We start from the raw sequence: 20,597 nt of genomic DNA on the forward strand, positions 1-20,597 counted from the left end.
CAAGCTGGAGGACAGAGCTTTATTTCTCTCAGAAAGAAAAAAGTCAATGTCACTGTGATGCCAGAGCGCACTTTAGTCAGAACACAGAAGTATCAGCTGAACCCTCTGCTTGTAACCCCTACCTCTGAAGAACGCATACTATTGAGTTTTACACCTTCACTTCTACCTTTCCTCCTGGTGACTTATTAATCTCTTAGTGTTTAGGGGATACTCCTACAATCCCGTGGCTATTGGTGCTTGGCTAATTCTACTTCATCCTTTCTTGCTTTTAAGCCACTTACTCATCAAATGCTTTTGTGACATTCTTTTGATATAAGTCAATCAAATCCAGTCTTCATTGTTATTCTTTTGAATGAAAACTAAGGCTAGGGGCAAATGGCTTATTTACCTAAGATTTCTTACCTGTTGTGGTTTTCAGTGAAAAGATTTTAATATGTTAAAGGAAAATTTAAACTATACAAACAAAACAGGCAGAAACTAGTACAGACATATGGTATTTTTATTATTTGAACCCGTTCCATTGAAAACTGAACATAACAAATAGAGATTCCTAGAAGGAATTAGGAGCAGAACTTCCTAAGACAGAATTAATAGAACATAATATATTTATCAGTGACCTATTTAAATAGGACCTACAGAACTATCCCTTGCAATTTCCTCCACTAAATCATATTCCTTTTTCTTATTATTCACTGCATAATCCAGTCTCTTCATCCTCTTTAGGATAATATGACAAACAAAAGCTATAGAACAGTTCATTTGTGATTTTGTGCTTACTTAATGCTGTTTTCATATTCTCTTATGTACAATTTTCCTCACTGCGTTATGAGTTGCTGCTGATGTTATTTTCATAGATGGCTAATTCAAGTTAAGTAATCAATGTCGTCCCTCATTAATTTTTTACAAAGGACAAAGATCTTAGCTGGCAGTTACATATGGTACTATTCAGTCCTTTCTTAAATTTATTAAGAATTTTCATGTATCTTTGCTGAATGTCATTAGTCTTCAAAGTTGCACTGTCACTGTTATTCTGGTCAATAGGTCCATTTCTTGATATTTAGTTTGCCTATAGAAAATCATGTAAGTAGTTACACAGAAGAATACAAGGATTTGAGAATCCAAAGCAATCACCTCCACTATTTAAAAGGTATGTGATGTTGAGAATGTTAGTTACCTTTACAGACTCAGCTTAATAATTTAATAATTTGCTAATTCAATAAATTGATAAAGTGGAAATAATCCCACCTATTTCACAGGACTGTGATCATTTAAAAGCTACCACATGTGAAAAACAGCTAGTAAGAAACTGACATGTGATCATTCTGCATATATTTCTTGGGTATCTACTATGTGACAGTTACTTTCATTTTACCTTCAGGGGCCATTTTTATTGCATAACATCTCTATATTAGTCTTATTATATAAATTTTTCATTTTTATTTCACATAATAGTTGTTCCAAGAAACAGAAATATTGGAAAATTAAGTTTTCTATGGAATATTTTAGAATAACTGAATTATTAGTAAAGTACTACTTACTGGGGTTAACATCCTCTACTTTTAGAAGTCATATTCAATGTGGGAACAATAAGAATATGCTAGAAAATCCAAATTAAAGTACTCAATAACTTTTGACTGTATTTACATTAATACAATATCTGAAGGCTGCTATTACTTCTGTTCCCATTTCAAATCAATATTTCTAAATCTTTAGAACATATTATGTACATAGAAATCTTACTAAATCACTTTTTACAAATAATACCAGTTTACTCTTAAATGACAAACATTATCTATTTTCCTTTTAATCTCCAGAAGAAATCTTTCATATTCTAACTCTTTCTTGCCTTTCCATACGGCATGCAAACTTGCTATATAAAGGGCACCACGTCCCTTTTTTTATACAATGCAGTAATCACGAGGTTCTTTCCTTCTAAACCCTCACTCTCTCTTAAGATTCTACACAACAAATTATTCCATATGGTTAGACAGGTAATTGACTAGAAACCAAATCCATGTGCCAGAGGTCAAATAAAATTCATATTAACAAATTCATATTTATCTAAAAAAATATGAACAAAACCTAATTAAGTAAATATGTTTCCATAGCAAATCCAAACACATCACAAAATTTATGGAAATAATTATCAAGTAAAAACAACTGTTAAATAAGACACGACTGTCTAAACGAGAATATCCAATATCTAAATGTGAATACCCAATATCCAAAAATCTGTTTATAGTGATTTTTCAATAGTTTGCAACTGTCTCTTTTGTCTTTATAGACTAAATCAAGGCATTCCACAGTGAAAACTATATGTAGTTCAACCCCATCCATTTAATTTTACACATTCTAGAAGACAAGTACTCAATTGTTTAAGTACAAAAAAAAGACCTGAGGATTTTAACTAAAAATATAGTTCTACAGATGAAAAGTTTCTTCTAATGAAAAAAACCACAGCAATATATTATGAGGCACAGGATAACTTAACAAAACTTCAGCAACAAAGAAATCTTATAAGCATTTACACTGGATATTCAGTATTTTTACCGTGAATTCTAACAAAGGAAAACAAAGCAAATCAGGAAATCAAAATTCAAAGTGAAAGCTCAACAACTTTCTAAAATGATCACTCTGCCAAAATAAAAGTTCAAAACAAATAACATTCAAGCAATCTCAATTCTCTCCTAAAGCAATGTAAGCTCTATAACATTAAACTTTCCTAGAAAATTTTAGGATCTTTGACATATACATAGACGTATTTAAGTACTTAAGAGGAAAATGCATAACATGCGTATACCAATTGGGACTTATAATCCCTCACAAATATTGTAGAGACAATTGCCTGGAGACCGTTGTATTTAAAAGTCAATTATTTTAGAAGACAGCTGGCTTCTAAAATGTTTTGCTTTTTCAGAAAAAAATCTTCAAAGAAGAGAGCAGAACACACCCTCAAAGATGCATCATGATATAAATCCTTTAAGTATGTCAGTCCAAATATTTTTAGTCAAAGACCCAGAAGATCTTATCATCCCAGGCATAGAATGCATCCAGCCACACAGCCTTCTAATGGCCTTGTGTTTTAAGTCACATGGGAAGTGCCGTGTGATAATCACAGTGTCTGTAACCACTAAACCCTCCTGGCATTGTGTCACTCAAGGAGATCTGGGACTTTATTTTGGACAAGTGTTGGCAAGTTGACCCTGGTGTTTCTTTGTAATTCAGCAACCTATACCTCCCTCTACTAAAATGTCGTTCCATAAAGGAAGAAGACTATTATAGTGTTTAAAGGGGGCTCTTGGGTGTGGATACATAGGAGAGTCATTACAGTTTTAAAGATGTTAAAAGTTCTAAAATAAAAGAGGGGGAGAGAAAAGGAGAATGAAAAGGAGAAGAGAGGGAAGGGGAAAATAGAATTTCAAGTCAAACAGACCAAGGTTTGAATCTTAGCTCTAGCTTATTAGCAGTGTGACCTCACCAAACTTGAGGTTTCTCGTTTGTAAAAGTAGCATAATAACAGTTCCTGCTCTATGAGACAAATGGAAGAGTTGAATGAAATAATATATGGAAAGTACTTACATATAGAATGCCTCACATATAGAATGTTATCAAAATAGTAACTATTCTATATAGTTAATAGTTAAACAAGTTTGTCAGTTTCCTGAGTTATAGCTTAGGCTTACTCTATTTAGCAAGAAATTCAGTTCTTCAGCAACATTGATATAATCTTTGAAAAACCAAGAAAAATAACTGAGATCAAGAAATACATAGTTTTCAGTACACATTTTCTGGAGATTCAGAAGTCAGTAAGAGCATGGATTCAAGAGCCAGAATGCCTGAGTTTGAATCCCAAGTTGGCCACCTGCTGGTTGTGGGATTTAAAGCAAGGATTTATTCTGTGCCTCAGTTTCTGCCATTAACTGGGGGCGACAGTTAGGGACGTGGTGAGGATTCAATGAATTAATAGATGCAAACAGCTTAGGATAGTGCCTGGCACTCAGTAAGTGCTATGGAAGTGTTCACTTGGATTTACCTATTAATAATTCTCGCTGGAAAACTCTTTACCACCCCAAAATTGGCCTCTGTGAAACCCAGCTACTCACCAGAGTTAACTAACTAGACTGGGGGACTATGACGCAGAAACTTGTGAGCTTTAAGTCTGAACTAAATCCTTATCTTACTTCTTACCAGTTCTCTATTTAAACAAACTTGGTCTCCTACCTGTAGATTCTACATATCAGAGCTTACTATCTGCTAACTGACTGGTACCATCCAAAGACGCATTATAGCTATGTGTGCCTGCCTCTGTAGCAATCTGCGTGGTGGGAATGCGGTGATTTTACTTTTACTTGTCTGTGTTTTCTAATTTTCTGCCATGCTTCTATGATAACAAAAGGTTATGTTAAAATTTGGAAATGAAACACTTCTCATATTTGTCTAAGGAAAAAAACCCACCGATTCCATACCTGTATTTATGAATGATGGCATTAAATAGTTTTCCATCTCTCCAGCACGTAGTGAAATTTTCACACCGTATTCCAGCATAGCCCTCTGTTGCCTGCTGTGTCCATAGTAGCAATCTCTCTTTCGCAGACATATCCTCTGACTCTCCAGTAACATGGATATCAGACATCTAAACATGATGGAAAGTGTTAAACCATTAGGAAGGAAGGAAGTTAGCTCAGATTAAGAACCTATTATGTGCCAAGCACTTTACAAATCCTATTTTACTTAATCCTCATGGGGAAACTAGGTATATTTTCCCCATTTTACATCTAGAAAAACTGAATTTCCAAGAGGTTAATAGATTGAAAAAGTCCGTTAAATCCAAGCTTCTGTTTTTTTTTTTTGTTATACCCAATGTCACAGCATTAAAAAGTCTCCATTCCTGTTACCAATCAGATCTGTTAAAACAACTTAGGCAAATGTTTTTCCAAGTTCAAATGGATCCAAAGAAAAACCTACAAATGAATCTACATTACCACCTGCAGAGAAGAATTTAATCCAACAGGTATTCTGTATAAAGAACAAAGAAGGAAAACAGTACCGTCTCCAATTAATTACATTACATAACAATTTGGCCTAACGTCACTTTAATATCCTCATGAGCGCTTGCTTAGCCTACTCAACATGAAACCTTTATCACCTGATTTTTTCCCTATATTTTTTTTGTTTACATTAAATTTTCTAAAAGTCATTTCCATTAATTAATAATAAAACAGGTCACCAGTTCATAATTTACATTTTCTCAAGAATTTCTCTGATCAGGTTCCTACTTCATCTGCTGGTAATAATATTAGGCACAAAGTGACTTTACCAGGGGTCACACAGTAATTCCAAAGCTGGGATTAACACCAACAAACAACTGTTCCCTCAATCAGTGCAGGATGCAAAGTCAAGGGATCAAGAAGGCAGGTGGCAAGGCAGGCTCAGGATGAGTAAATAAGAGACTGGAAGCAAGACATAAAGAGGCCCAAGACATTTTGTTACAGGGTAAAAAAAAAAAATCACTAAAGTCATGAGACTGGCTTCCAGTCCTGGCCACTAGTAGTCCCATGGCTTTGAATTCATTTCATATCAATGAGTCATCTTCCTCATCTATAAAATGAGAAGGTAGGAGGTAGAAGAAGCACATAATGTTTAAGACTCTCTTCAGTCTAGTCGTGAGACGATAAACACAACACAAAAGTCAGAAGTCAAAATAGGCAGAGTCAAGCAACTGAAAGCACAGAATTGAAAAAAAAAATACTAAAGAAAGTCTTTAGTCACTGTAGCAATGCCAACCTTACACAGGAAGCCCTTTATTTCTCCCAACTGTCATAGAGCCAGGGGCGTGGCCAACCCAGGGCCTGAGGCAGGAACACAGCAGCAGTTAAAGGCCACAGCAGGCCGGGAAACCCCCAAATCATCACTTGGAAGTGACGGCCACACACACACTCCTTCTCCTGTATTCAGCAGAGGCAGCTCAGCCACGGTCTGAGACATGCTCTTTGACAGATGACCAGGATTTGAAAGTGGAGTACAGTGTCTCAATGTAATCATCTTTCCTAGGAATCTGTGTTAAGCTCCGTAGCATGGAAGAGAAATATGGTGACGAACACATTTTATATATATATGTGTGTGTGTGTGATTTTTCTTTTCTTTTCTTTCTTTTTTTTTTTAATGTGGACAAAAAGAGCTGAAAAATCGCCAATTTTCTTCTGCCCAGCTTCCAACTGATATTCTGATTTCAAATCATGCTTGAGAGCCTTTCTGGCATATTCTGAGTTTAAATCCCATCTTCTCCCCTTATATGTTCAAATTACTTACCTATTTTAAGACCGTTCCCCCACTTGTAAAATAATAAAGGTAACAATTATTACAACGTGTTGTGAGAATTCACTACCGTGAGCACAGTGCATGCCCGGCACACAGTAAGTGCATGCTCAGCTCTTTGTATGTCGTGATTATTTATGACAAAGGGAGAAGCACACATTTGGCATTATTGTTCTCCCAATTCTCTTCCTGTAAACAGGAGTAAAAGATAAACCTTGGACATCTGCTGCCTCAAATTAATCAAAATCTATGAAAACAAGAATTCAGAAAAACTAACCTAGGAAACTCTGTAAATGGAAAAGTTGAATGTCTAGGTAAAATTTCACAACAGGTCCCTTCTAGCCTTTACAAATTATAAAATCAAACAACGGGCTTTGGGAAACTCTTACAATGCAGGAGCTTCATGGGTGGTATTTACAGCTATAGAAAGAAAAAAGAGAGGGGGGACTCTTCTCCTGGGTCAAGAACATTCTTTGCCAGTCCAGTCACAAAAGTAATTACCGAGTAACAAGGGAAGTCAGTAAATTACAACTACAAGGTACCAATTTAACTTTAATAGGTTCAAATGCTAAACAACGTTTTATCCAAGGAAAGATATTAAAGGAAGAAGAGTTTAGACGTCTGAAAATAGTCTAAATATCAACCAAGAGAAAATCACATATTCTTATTAAATAACTTTCCAATAGATGAATTTCAGATCATTACACAATTTCAGACTGTTACACAAGCATACACTATTTAAAAACCTTACTTTTAAAATGCATATTCAAACATGTAGTGAACCAAACTTGAACATATCAAAGACTACTCACACATTAACTCATGTTCAGCTTCCCCTGCTATTTCCAATATTATCCAATATTACCCCTACATGGAAATGTAAAGTAATTATAAAAATAAACTGTACCATTAGCCAATATCTATCTGAATAGATCAGACTTTTTTGTGACACCATGTAGCCAAAACTAAAAAGAAAAATTAAACGCTGAAAATGATAAATCTGCAGTTGTCTTTCATGACCCCTGAATTAAACTCAGCAAGACAGCCTGAATCCTCCAGCAGTGACAGGTCAGACTAGATTCTAGGAAGTAATCAAGCCTCCTCCAGTCAAATCCTGGAAGCAATACAGGATTTGGTCAGACAGGATTTCAATTCATGCTGTCGGGGTTCAAATCTCAACTCCAAGAGTTAACAGGATTATGACCCAGAGCCATCCACATAATCTCTCTGAAATCCATTTCCTCATGAAAAAAAAAATATGATCACATCGTAACTTCTAACTCCTGGAGTGCTTCTAAAGCTTAAATAATCCACATCACATGCTTAGCACAGGGCCTGGCATGCAGAAAACTGTAACTGTTAGCTTCCCCCACGACAATTGTAGTAGTAATATTTGCTGCTTAAAGCTTCTCATCAACAATCTGTCAGCGAACATCAAAAACAAACCAAATGCTTTCTACCAAAGTTCCTTTTGGACACTTGAAGCCCTTGTGCCTCCCGTCGAGGTCACTGTTGACTACCACCCAAATTCAAGTTCTTCCTGTCACTGAGCCTCTCATGCCCGTCTATACTTCTGCTTCATCATCTCTCCTGCTCCAGCTTGCCACTGTTCCTAAACTTTCCAGAACTATCTACTTCATGGTAAACCAAGTCTCTCACACCTTCAATACTTTACACTGCTTCCTCCTTTTTACTGAACCCCAGGTCTCCCCGACAGCATTAACTCAAGCCCAGACGCCACTACGCCCAGAAGCAGGAGGAGTGTATTCTAATTCCCCCAGTGACGCAAAGCCATAGTTTTCAAACCATGAGCTGTGGGTACTATGACCTTATTTTATTTTTCACACCGTAGGCCACTCTTGTACTACCACTTTCTTCCTTTCCTCAAAAATAATCCCTACGTCCCCCACAGGTTTGGCACCTGGCTGAGCATGTGTCTTTCTCCATCTCGCACCCTCCATCCTCACAGTCCTTTGTCTACTCTCTACTTTTAGCTGTTCACATACCTACTGCTACCTCCTGGATCTCATCATCTTGAACCCGAACAAGTCCACCTCAAGTATTTAACTTCTGATAACAATTTCCTATTCTTCTACCACTTTCACTCCCTGACTCTAGCTAAACCAATTATCTGGCTTTGCTAACATCTCACATTCCTTGACCTGCCCAATTTTGTCCCAGTCTATGAGTCCTATTCTATCTTTACTTCCTGCTGTCTGGCCTGTACTATATATCTGGCACCTCAACCAATATCCTCAACCTCCTCACACCTTTCTCCTTACCCTGCAACTACCCAGCCAAACCTCAGTCCTGATCAAGTCAGCTATATGTCTTCTCTACCTTTGCCTTAAGCTTTAAGCTATGAAGATCTACCAAAGAAAACCATACTACCATGTGAACTGCTTCAATTTATGTATTTGTTAGAAGTCCAGGTGAACTCCAATGTCAATCTCAATAGTATCTCTTAAGACACATTTATGATAAGTTTAAAATGATACTGGGCTCAGTAAGCTTCCACCTTCTTCTAGAACCGAGTCTCACTGTTGGAAATCTGAGGTTCATATCATGTCTTGGTCTGTATCGCAGGAGACCTATAATCTATACCTATATTTACCTATAATCAAAGTAATTATTTTGCCTTATTTTGTTTAACTTTTAGACTAACTAAGCAAGATCACTGACTTTTTTCCTAGCTTATCTTCTTTAAATGTGAAACTTCAGTAAATAGTTTATCACAGATTCTGCTTAAATCTACTGTTCTTATTTTCAGATATAATAAGTTCAAGTCCCACATGAAAATGGCACTGAATTGGTTAAAGCAAAACAACAGAAAAACACCCAATTTTCATGTAACTTTTGCTATATCCACATATATGAACAGGCCAAATCTTTACTTCTCTGAATTACAGGAGAAATGTTATTTCCTCCCCGTTCAGTAGAACTCAGAATGGGGTAGTGCCACCAATGGCTACAGCAAGAGAGGGTTACCTGCTTTTCACCACCACTCTACTTAGGTGTATTCCTCTTCCAGGAAAGTCTGAGCCTAAACTAGAAAGAAAACTCTGCAAGATTTTTAGGTCCAGTGCAAACATTTTCCAGAGCCCTGACAAAAGCTGGTTTACAGACAATATTTCTGGGCTATGAAAATACTCAACACTAGGCATTCTCAAAAACTGTGTGGTTATGTGAGAAAGCAGTTTCTCCAAACGTGAATTCTAAAAGTATTGTTCCTACTGGTAATAAAACAAATGCTTAGGAAAATCTAACCATTTGAATAGGGGATACTCAAATTCACTGAAACAGAAATTTGGCAGGTGTTTACATTTTTAGCAAAATTATTTTGAGCTCTCTAGAGCATGAAATAATGAATCGAGATGCCCAATATATAAAGGCATTTTTATAGTTCAGGATTCTGGGCCTTGAGAGTAAAGAAGTCACCATTTCTGTTTTATCCTTTTACTCCATACAAGCAAGATGCAAAACTGAAATAAAAAGCTGAAAGCTAATATCAGCCTAAAAAAAATAAAATAAAAAATGCTACTGACAACAAAAAGCCCTCATACTCTTTCCGATATTCACCTCTTTTTTCCCCACATAGCCTCTACCCTCACGTTCAACGTTGACACTTGACTACATAGTTTCCCTTCTCCCTCTTGGCAGAGCTGAAACATCCAGCTGAAACATCCAATAACTGAAACCCAAATAATTGAAACTAAAAGCAGAAGGTATAGGGGGCTGTGGGAGTGGCTCTAGTGGACGGTAGTGGGGGTGGATACAAGAATTCAAATGCAACTAATAAAGCCTGACCGCCAATTGGCACAGGTCTAATTGTGGCCTAACTAGACATATGGTTAGTTAGGCCATATGCTTTACAAAGCTTTACAAAGAAGCTCAGGGTTAGTTGGAGATGAGATTTGTTTCATTCTGCAGGTCTGACCGAATGCCTCATAGAGCACAGTCAGAAAATGTGAATCAGAGTCTCAACAAACAGCTAAGGGGCACAATAAATACCCCCAAAACACACAGATTGCTTTGCTTCTGGAATGCAGGAGCCAAAGAACCCAGTGCAGACCTCTCAAAACATAAAAGGATGAGGTAACTCCAACTCTTCTGAAACCTCCTCACGTGTGCTGATTGACCTGTCAAACACTCAGTCATCTGCTAGTTTTCCACATCCCTACAGAATATATAAGCACCTAATAACATGGATATATTAGTTGTCCCTACATTGTTTTTAAGAGTGAAGAGGGTCTTATACCTTCATTTCCTCTTTTCTCACTACCAACTATTGAGTTGAAGTAACTATTATCCTTGGTCTGGACCATTACCTCTAGTCTCCGATGTCATCTTTTAAGATGCAGTCATGATAGGCCTAGAATGCTACTGGGCTCAAGAGAGCTTCCACCTTCTTCTAGAACTAAGCTTCAGTGTCTGGATTGGGAATAGCCTCCTAACTAGTAATAGTCTCCGAATTAGGAATATTCTCATTGCACCAAGTGTCACCCTATTCTCACTTCCCAGTTCAGGTTGTTCTTTACTCCACAGCCACAGTAATCGAGTTCAGTCTTGGCTGATCTCTCCAGACTCAAACCATTCTCTATTGAATCTATGATCAAACCATGTGAACGACAAACCACGTGAACCACATGCTCCCTCTTTGCTAGGGTCTTCTGCTGAAGCTGCTCCTCCCCTTGGAACATACTCTGACCAACCTGGCATGGATTAGGTACTGAGTAACTCATTTGCTAAATAAGGGGAGAGGGATCGACAGGGAAGGAAGGAGGGAGGGAGGTCACAAATACGAGAAACACGTTTCATGTTTTCATTTGGTACGAATGAGTTTTAACCTGTGATGTAAACCTTACCATCTTAGAAAGTAAATGATTTCCTTTTAACCTCACTTTCCAAAATAATATGAGAACACCCTGACTACTACACAAAAGTGCCCAGCAGCGAGCACAACCCAGAGACTACACAATGAGAACCCAATGTCCAGTAATGCACCTAAGCTTCATCTGAATTATTTTTATAAAACAATTACATAAATTGGACACAGTATATAACCCTCGAAATGTCTTTTCAGTGAAAGAAACCCAGCTAACATATCCCATCTCACAGCACTGATTTCATTCACAGCTTATTGATAGATGACCCACTTACTGCTAAATGAATTCCAACAGCCTCACTGTGTGGGTCAGCTGAGTCTGTAAATGTGAAAGTCCGCTGAACAAAGTCAATGCCACCAGACAACTGGGCGACAGGAACACCCTATTTTTACAAATGTTGTCATGGTTCTGGCATGCACTGTATACAAGAACAGCCAACTTACAAAGCTGAATCAGATATTCCCCAAAAGATAATTCATATTTTTAAAAAAGTATGTATTTCATTATTCTATATGAAGCAAATAGCGAAACTTGTATTTTTTTTCATTTTTAAAAAATTACAATGTGTTGAAAAGACGAAAAAGTTGAATCAAATTACGAGTATCGTGCTAAGTGAAATAAGTCAGATGGCAAAGGACAAGGACCATATGATTTCACTCATATGTGGGATATAAAACAGAAAGCAACAAACAAACTCAGACACAGACAACAGTAGGGTGCTTACCAGAAGGGAAGGGTGGGGTAGGGAGAGGATACCTAAAGAGGGTAAAGGGGTCAAATATAGGGTGACTAAAAGGAGACCAGACTTTGAGTGGTGAGCACACAACGCAACATACAGATGATGTGTCATAAAATTGTACATCTGAAACTTATATAATCTTATTAACCAATGTTACCCCATAAATTTTATTAATGAATGGATAGATAGATGATAGATAGATAAATAATGTGTAACATTGCAAAAGGCAACATCTCTGAAGTTAAGAGAACTAAGATATTTAGTTTAGAGAAGGCTATGAATAGAATTGATTAAGGAATCAGGGGAACTCAAACCAAAAGAATGTAAAGCCATTTGGTAAACCCCCTCGTTTCACTGGTGAACAAACTTAGACTAAAAGAGATGATGTGACTTGTCCAGGGTTCTATAGCACACTACTAAGAGGCCTAGGGTACGGACCTCGGTCTCCTAAATTCCACTTCAGAATCTGCAGAAATAGAGTAAAATTTCTCCTTTATATTTAGAAAAGAAATCTATCCTTCCAACTCAGACTAATTTTTTCTCTATGTCACCAGCCACAAAGGGTGCTTCCTTTCACTGTACCCCGCTTGGAAAATGGCTGCACACACATAGGTCATGAAAGGGCATCGCCTAGTTTTGCCTCAACTCCTAAAGACCCTTTTCACTTCAGCTTCTCGGTCTCTATATTGGCAAAGCAGCTAATACACAGAACACTGTACATTTTCAGAGAAAGATACAGCCCTGAATCTCTCACATGAACTGAACATCAGGTACCATAGAAATTTTCCTCACTAGACAGACACACTGCCTTAACGGGCAGCCTTTCCCCTCCATGGAATAGCAGATCTGCCTCTGGCATTACATTCTCTTCTTCTCTCAAACCGGAGCTACTATCAATAATGCCTTTGAACTGTATCTATACTAAGTTTAAATAACCAATATTAGCTTCAAGAATGGGTCCTCCCAGGGGCTATCTCTTTTTCAACAGGTTTACAAAATTTTAGGCTAATTATGAAATTAGAGGAATATACTGTCTAACACATAATAGGCATTCGTAAATATTTGCTGAAAACGCAGGGGAGGCATGAATGGAATTGGGGGGATGAGGGTAGCAACCTACACAGAGGGTGGTGTTCTGCATTCTACGCAGAACGCTTTTTGTCTAAAGGAGAGAAAGAAGTGTTCTGTTAAAAATGTGAAAACTTACAGAGCTCTTCTACTCAGTGGATGGTTACAAGATGTTCTGTCTTTTCTACACGATTAGAAGATAGTGATAAGATAGAAGTTATAAAGTGCTTACAGTCTACTAAACCTTCTTCACATGTATTACCTCAAATCCTCAAAAGAAGAAACCACCCCATTTTACAGATGTGGAAAGGGGGACCAGGTTAAATATAAGTCTTCTGACTCAAGATCTCTTAAGTTCTCTTTCCTCTGCAATTCCATATCTATAGTGACCCCTACAACATCCCAGAAAGAGTTTTATCTATCAATGAATCATCTCATTTTACAGAAGCAAAAACGGATTTAAGGGACACACAGTGGATACAGAAATGATAGTTAGTCACATGTTCTTCCCTGCAGAACACAAAATCCCTATTGGTTCAGAGGTTTAGACAGAAGAGTGTCAGCAAAGGAAATTTAACTCCTTGATATATTTTTGTTAAAATAAGAAATCGAGTTTATACTCTATTTGAAAGAGTTCAAGTATTAATGAGAATGAAAGCAGAAGGCTGGAAAAGGTGGATCTCAAGTTTCTTCTACCTCATGAGTCTCTTAACGTAATTATTTCAAGAGTAAAAGTTGCACATTGGAAGATTGGCACAGAGTTGTGGAGGGTGGGGACCTGTGTTCAATTCATGACTCTACCACTTATTAACCCTGTGACTTATCTGGACCTCATTTTCCTCTCATGTAAAGTATCTCCTCAAAGATATTGAGAAACTAAGATAACATGCCCACAGGGTTCAGAACAGTGCTTGGCCCCTAGTGAGTGGAGGTAACTGTGTACCAGGGTGAATATTATTGCTTAAACTCTTTTATTCACACCACCTAACACTATAGTCAGGCAAAAGCAAGTTTCACATTAAATTTGTCAACACAGGCAAAATTTTCAAGCCAAGATGTTTGCTTCCAAGACAAGCTCCTCAAAGATATTTTAACTATTTTGCCAGAAACAAATGTAATCAACACATTTTTAGTGTCTGCTTCCAAGTTTCAAAAATGTATAATAATGCTGCACAAAATATTTTTAACTGTGAAGATGGCACACATATTTTGAAAGTTCTATCTGATTAAAAGCTGCCTCCCTAAAAGGAAGAATTAAATAGAGGATAAAAGCAAAAAGTTGGTAAGGTTCAAGTGCTAATGCTTTAAAATTGATGGCCACGTTTAGAAATGCTCATTTATTTTTATTCATATTCATTTCAGGGAAAACGAACATAGCTATAACTATTTTCCTTGTACAGCAAAGGATTTTAAACTTTTGCATGTCCTTCATTTAATTGAAAAGACAGAGGCATTATAACAGCGATAGAGACCCAAAATCTATGCAACAATTTTGTAACTAAATTCTTACAAAGTAGTTATCAAATCCAAATGATGACTAGAAATAGTAAAAAACAAAAAAAATCAATAAATCAATAAATGCATTTTCATTAAAAAAGATAAAATGGTTCAGAAAGAAAGGAGTTAGACAACTGCAAACCAAATATGACTTTTGTTTTCAAGATTTGTAAAGGAAAGCTACCATCTGAAAGGAGAAAGATTTAGATTTTATCCTAGTCCTTGAATTCTAAGATTCTATAGCCTAAGATTCATAAAAAACTTGGTTAAAGAAGAAAATATTAAATAAATATTATATTTCAGTGAACTTGAATATTAACGTATTCCAACATTCTGAGATGTTTCGGTCTACATTTTTATAACATAAAAGTCAATTAATAAAAATACTGAACTCTTTGTTATTCAGAACCTGATAATATAATTTGTACAATATCCATACTCCTTCTCATGCTTCTCTCCTTGGCTTCTTTCCTACTTATATCACTTTACTATTCCTTGGCAACTCACCAAAGATGAAAAGTAGCATAAACATACTTCAGTTTTCATTCGTTAATACAGCTACATAGTATGGTGGGAAGTTAAAATTACTCAGGATCATCATCTCAGAAGCCTAACTTTCAGGTGATTAAATTTACAGCCATTTGTCCCTGTCATTTGTCATGAGCAAACAATGGGTTATATACAATGCATGCAGAAAGGGCTATTATTTTACTTCTCTCAGCGTGCCTACTCTGTGTTCGCTTTGTAATAGGTACACAACAAATATTTGGTGGATAAATAAAAGAAGAGAGGGATAGAGGAGGAAGTGAAAACACTAAACAAACAAAAAGGTATGCAGTTAAATACACGGATTCATAGAAATTTAAAACTGAAGAAGATGTATGTGAGAATACTGCATCAGTTAAGAGTTCAGCTCGGTAGATAATTCTGGGTGAAATCCAAGTTCTTCCACTTACTGGTTGAGTGACTTGAGCAAGTATCTCAAGTTTCCTGAGGCTCAGTTTCCTCTTCTGTAAAATGGAGCTATTAAAAATAGAACCATTTCCTTGGCTTGCTCTGAAGATTAAATAACATAGTGGAGGAGTGTCTGACATATGGTAGGACTCAAGAAATACCATTACTATTAAGCATAGTATCATGGCCTAGTCCAATCCTCTTTTTCTAGAAAACAAACCAGAGATCTAGAGAAATAAAGAAGACTGTCCAAGTTACACAGCTCTCTGGTGGCAAAGCTCGAATAGAACTCACCACCTCCTGGCCCATAATCCACAGTACTTATCAGAAAACCTATGTTGAGAAGAGAATAAGCTGGCAAATGCTAAAATAGGGTGATGCTGGCTCTCAAAATTAAGTGTGTTTTTAAAAAGCATTAGAGAGAGGGTGCCTAAACCATGCAATGTCTCTCATGCCCCACCAGAAGATAGTGGTCAAGTTAAATCTGGGATAAGGTGTCTTCAACAAGCAATCCAGATGATTCAACTGCACTTTGAGAGGCACTGCTACAGAATAAGAAGGATAACCCGCTCCCTTTCCATAGTCATGACTATTTAGAATCACCTGCGGAGCTCCACCTGCTCTATTCCATTACAGTCACTGGAGTGACATCCAGGCATCTGTAGTTTCCAAAGCTCCTCAGGTGACACTTACATGAGGTCAGTTACAGAACCAATGGACTATAAACAGAAAACAACCATCTTTGCTGAGATCAATATAACAAGACCAGGACGAAGTGAGATTTATGCAACTAAAGAAAAAAGAATGCTTTGTGGGAAAAGTTCAAGGGCAAAGGTAGGAGACCAGATCATGTCACAAAGTAGAGGAAGCATGTGAGTCTTAGACAAATCAAGGGATCCCTGGAGAAGGTCCCCAATCATGTCCTGCCTTTGCTGACTCTGTTTATAACACTCATCCTGCAGAGATGAACATTAACCCCTATAGACATCAACCCCTGTTCTAACCTCCTTCTTAACTCTGATGATTAATCAAAGTAGGATGCTGTGCCATAGTTTAACTCAGCTATTCCCATGTACTGTGTTGCCTTAAGGACATTATTTAAACTCTCTGAGTTTCCATTTCTTCATTCTATAAAAGAGGAACCAACTATTTTGCCAATTTCATACAGTTGTTAGGATAATCCAAAGATACAATGTGTCTGAAAGCATTTTTCCAATTCCAAAGCAATATATAAATTGAAGCTATTCCTTATTTTTATTTGTACCTCCTTATCCTAGTAAAGACATAACATGCTATGAGATTTCTATTCAGTTGTCACTCAAGGAGCGGCTGGCCGAGCCACCTCCACAGAATCCCTGAGCCTGGAGGGCCACTCTAGGTCAGTGTATGGTTACAAGGATTTAAAGAGGAGGTCGGCTGATTACCTGTACTACGAATGACAAATTTCACAGGACCAGTCAAGTTCAAGTCAGAGGCTTGAACTAAGTCTAAGGTTAAGGAAAGTTCAGAGAATTGCATACTATTCTACTTTCAGGTTAACTCGAAGGTCATCAAGCCCAACCAAACCTGCATACAAATGTCTCCCAGTAAAAATGATCAAATAGAGAGGATATGAAAGTTCTTGAAGGAACAAATAAAAGGAATACTGGCTAACAGGCCATTTCTGGGATGGGGGCTGAAAACTCTCATTTACATCTAAGTCCCCAATGAAAAAAGACTCCAAATGCAAGATAAAAGAGTTCTGTGCACAGTTCTATCCAAAGATAACAACGCCAGCAGAGTCAAACACCTCCCAAGTAACAGAAAGAATATCCTAAGAGCAGCAGCTAAGCTATTGGTTCTGACTCTTTGCATGCCACTAAATAGTCTTCATCTGGACTGCAGGGAAGTGAGACATCAAACTCCTCAGAAAAAATAAAGACTATCCCATTCAGCTTTTACCTAGAAGATACGAGACTGGTAAGTACCCCCATATCACAATCATTTAACAAATCTGATTGGCAGGTGTATGACTTGTTTTCACATTTTCCACTGAAGTTTTACAAATCATTAGATAAACAATTAGAAAGAAGGGTAAAAACTTTGGCATGAGGATAATACAATGGGGGGAAAAAGGCTTATGTACCAATTAAGAAACAGATTTGAAGAGTTACCATTTATGCAACATGTAAGGCTTACTTGAAGCCAAATTATGCAAAAAGCAGTTGGAAAACATATGTGACCAACGCAAGTGGTTCCATTCATAAACATGTGGCAACCAAGCCATTTCCTTTTGTACTGACCTTTAAGCCAGACCTACACAGATAATGACCTGGATTGGATGCTTTCTTTTTAAAATGCAACCACTGTAAAATGTAAACAGAATCGATGACAGAATATTGGCAAGGTGGTGGTGTATATAAACAGAAACACCTCCGCAGAACCAGCAGCTAAGGCCAACGATGACTGTGCTCACTAACCCTAATAAAACCTCACCCCATCACTGTGCAGACGAACTCTGCCCTGTGATACAATGACCTTGCCAAAAATGTGTCACATCACATATACCACTTATGTCCAGACTTTTGTTAAGAGACAAAGTTAGCAATAGCTTAAAGAAAAGGCCATCCACTCCCAACTAGTAACATGTAAAGGAGGTTACTTGGGGAAAGTACTTCTCAGGCAAGTAAGTAAACATTCACTTACATTTTGAAGACGAGTTAAAAACTCCAGAGAAGTAAGTTTCTAAAGCTAAATATCAGTGTGAGGAATAAAGATCTCAGCTTCCTGGCGGTCTTTGTATTCAATTTCCTATGAGATGCTGCCCAAATGATTCTGATTTTAGAGTGGGGCCAGGGAATAACTCTCAAAGCAGATACAGAATACCTTAGGACAATTTCATCTGTGTCCCCTGACCCTAAGAAACACACACACACACACACACACACACACACACACACACACACAAGTAATTATGTAAGTGCTCCTGTATATAAAAACTGATAGAGAACTAGAATTTGGCTTTTTCAACTTAGCAATCAGCAAGTCAGTCCTGATTGAAAATTGTATTGTATCCTCCCTACATTTGTCAAGGAGCTATTGTCTTGTCACGACTTATTTCTGATTTAACTTTTACCTACAATACAGCTACATTTCCAAAGGGTACTGCATAGGAAAAGTCAAGACACATGAACTAGAGAAATGCAAAAGATATACATTCTCTTAAAGCAGTAGTCCAACTAACAAACATGTTTAGGGTTTGAAATTAAAGTGTGATTAAAGAAAGGGATGTCACAAAAAATAAAATCATAACAGTCAAACCTGAGGCTACAAATAAAATGCACCAAGAACTCTATAACTTTCACAGAAACTAATACAAAAATAACTTTTTAAAAAGACAAATGACAGACCCTCAGTCAGATGTGAACACATGGCATACTTATTTACACCTGAAACTCAGACTCCACGTTTCTTACCTCATTTCCATCTGCATCCTTGGAAGTAGAGCACACATTAGTACAGAGGGAATGACATCTCTTTTTTTCAATCTGAAAATAGTGTGCTGCATGAGGGTAAAATCTCTCAGTGGTTTGCTTTTCTTGACCACTGCTATGATTTTCTAACGGGTCTTCAGAAAACCCACTTTTTTCAAGTGATCTCTCTGTACCACAGTGAATGGAACTTAAGCTGGCTGCCTTTCGGAAAGAAAAAACTTCAGTTTTTCTCTGGAATGTTATTTCTCTTGTGTTGACATCATCTGAATGTTTCTTCCTCTCTGCACAATATGGAGAGCTGTCCTTTTCTGTAATCCTTTCATCCAGTTCACTAACTTTTACTCGTTGTTCACTGTCTTTAGCAGGAGAAACGCTTGCAGCACTCGGCAGAAGTTTCTGTTTAACACGGTCAACTACAACTTCTGTCTTTCCTTGCTGAATGCCGTCTCCCAGCGTGAGGTTTGGGGTAACAGATTCTTCCCGTACCAGGCCCCTGGATAAAAGAACTGGCTGTTCTTCTGAGAGCTGAATGCTGTTCCTCTTCTTTCCTTCATTTTCATTGTTCGGCTCTGCTGACTCTGTGTCACCTAAAATTTTCTTGATCGGTTTTCTTCTGAAATATTTTCTTCCGGGAGAATATTTTTCAGGGCTCAAAGGAGTTTTGGCAGGATCTAAATACTGTTCTTCTTTCTCAGCTCTTACACATCCACAGACATTCCCCATTTGATGTGCAGGAAATCACAGCTCCACAGATTCACTCATTTCAAAATCCAGGGCTTACTTAGCTCTTCTCCATTAAGTCCAAAAATTCTACTGTGACCTCTAATTCCTCAGACTTTGCGACCATCCTCTTCAGCATGAGGCCATTTTGCTTATGAAAAAAGCACACACGAGAAATGCCATGGCATCTTGCCCAGCTGGGTCCCTGTGTCTCATTAGACAGACAGTGTGGCTTATTTCTGGCCACCAATCCTCTTAGACAAACATTGCTGCTCACTGTCAAATGACAGTGCTGATGAGCTTTCAAGACAAACCCTTAGCTCTATTACACGACAAGACTCTGGCCCTCACTTTAACTTTCAGTTTTCTGAAATGCAATTACACTACCAAAGTTTGTGTTTAACCTTTGAAACTATTGGTGGTTCAACAAATCAGAGAGCAAACAGAAAGCAAATACCAGTCAGGAGACATTTAGCAAAGTGCCTTTCAAATTTACTTTCCGAGAGTCTTTACCACACAATTATTTTTCTTAAGAAACACCAACTGAGTTTGGTAATTGAAAAAAAAGGCTAAAAAAAATCTCTGTAAATCACATTAAGATTCTTACTCAAAACAGCAGCCATTAAAAAGAAAAAAACAGGCTGATTCAATAGCTGAAGGAGAGGATAATAAATGCTAAATGTCTAAAATACTGCATTAAAATTGTGGCTAAAATCAATCTTTTAAAATTGTTTGTAATGTTTTTCCTATGACATAAATTTCTAAGCTGTTTCCATTATGTGCTCATCAGGATTTTCACATAAGCAAATTGATAAATTTTATGATTTAATGCATGAAATGTTTAGCCAAAAGAAACACCTGCGTGTTCTTATACATGAATTAAGGCAGTTAAATTTTATATTTAACTTTTATAATTGTACCCTAGTTAAATATTATACAGTTTTA

General features: G+C 37.2%; 1 protein-coding gene across 19 annotated transcripts in view; it reads right to left on the reverse strand.

Annotated features, from left to right (window-relative positions):
- DST (dystonin) overlaps nt 1-20,597 on the reverse strand; it is a 429,322-nt gene that overhangs the window by 182,925 nt on the left and 225,800 nt on the right. For 18 of the 19 annotated variants that reach the window (XM_033103131.1, XM_033103108.1, XM_033103110.1 and 15 more), the window contains one exon: nt 4,467-4,633. In XM_033103131.1, coding sequence (XP_032959022.1) covers nt 4,467-4,633 — 167 coding nt within the window. Of the gene's footprint in view, nt 1-4,466; nt 4,634-18,914; nt 19,843-20,597 lie in introns of those variants that run through there. The other variant, XM_033103115.1, reaches the window with a different exon arrangement.

This window comes from Rhinolophus ferrumequinum, chromosome 3 (genome assembly GCF_004115265.2).
Source record: "Rhinolophus ferrumequinum isolate MPI-CBG mRhiFer1 chromosome 3, mRhiFer1_v1.p, whole genome shotgun sequence".
Classification (NCBI taxonomy): Eukaryota; Metazoa; Chordata; class Mammalia; order Chiroptera; family Rhinolophidae; genus Rhinolophus; species Rhinolophus ferrumequinum.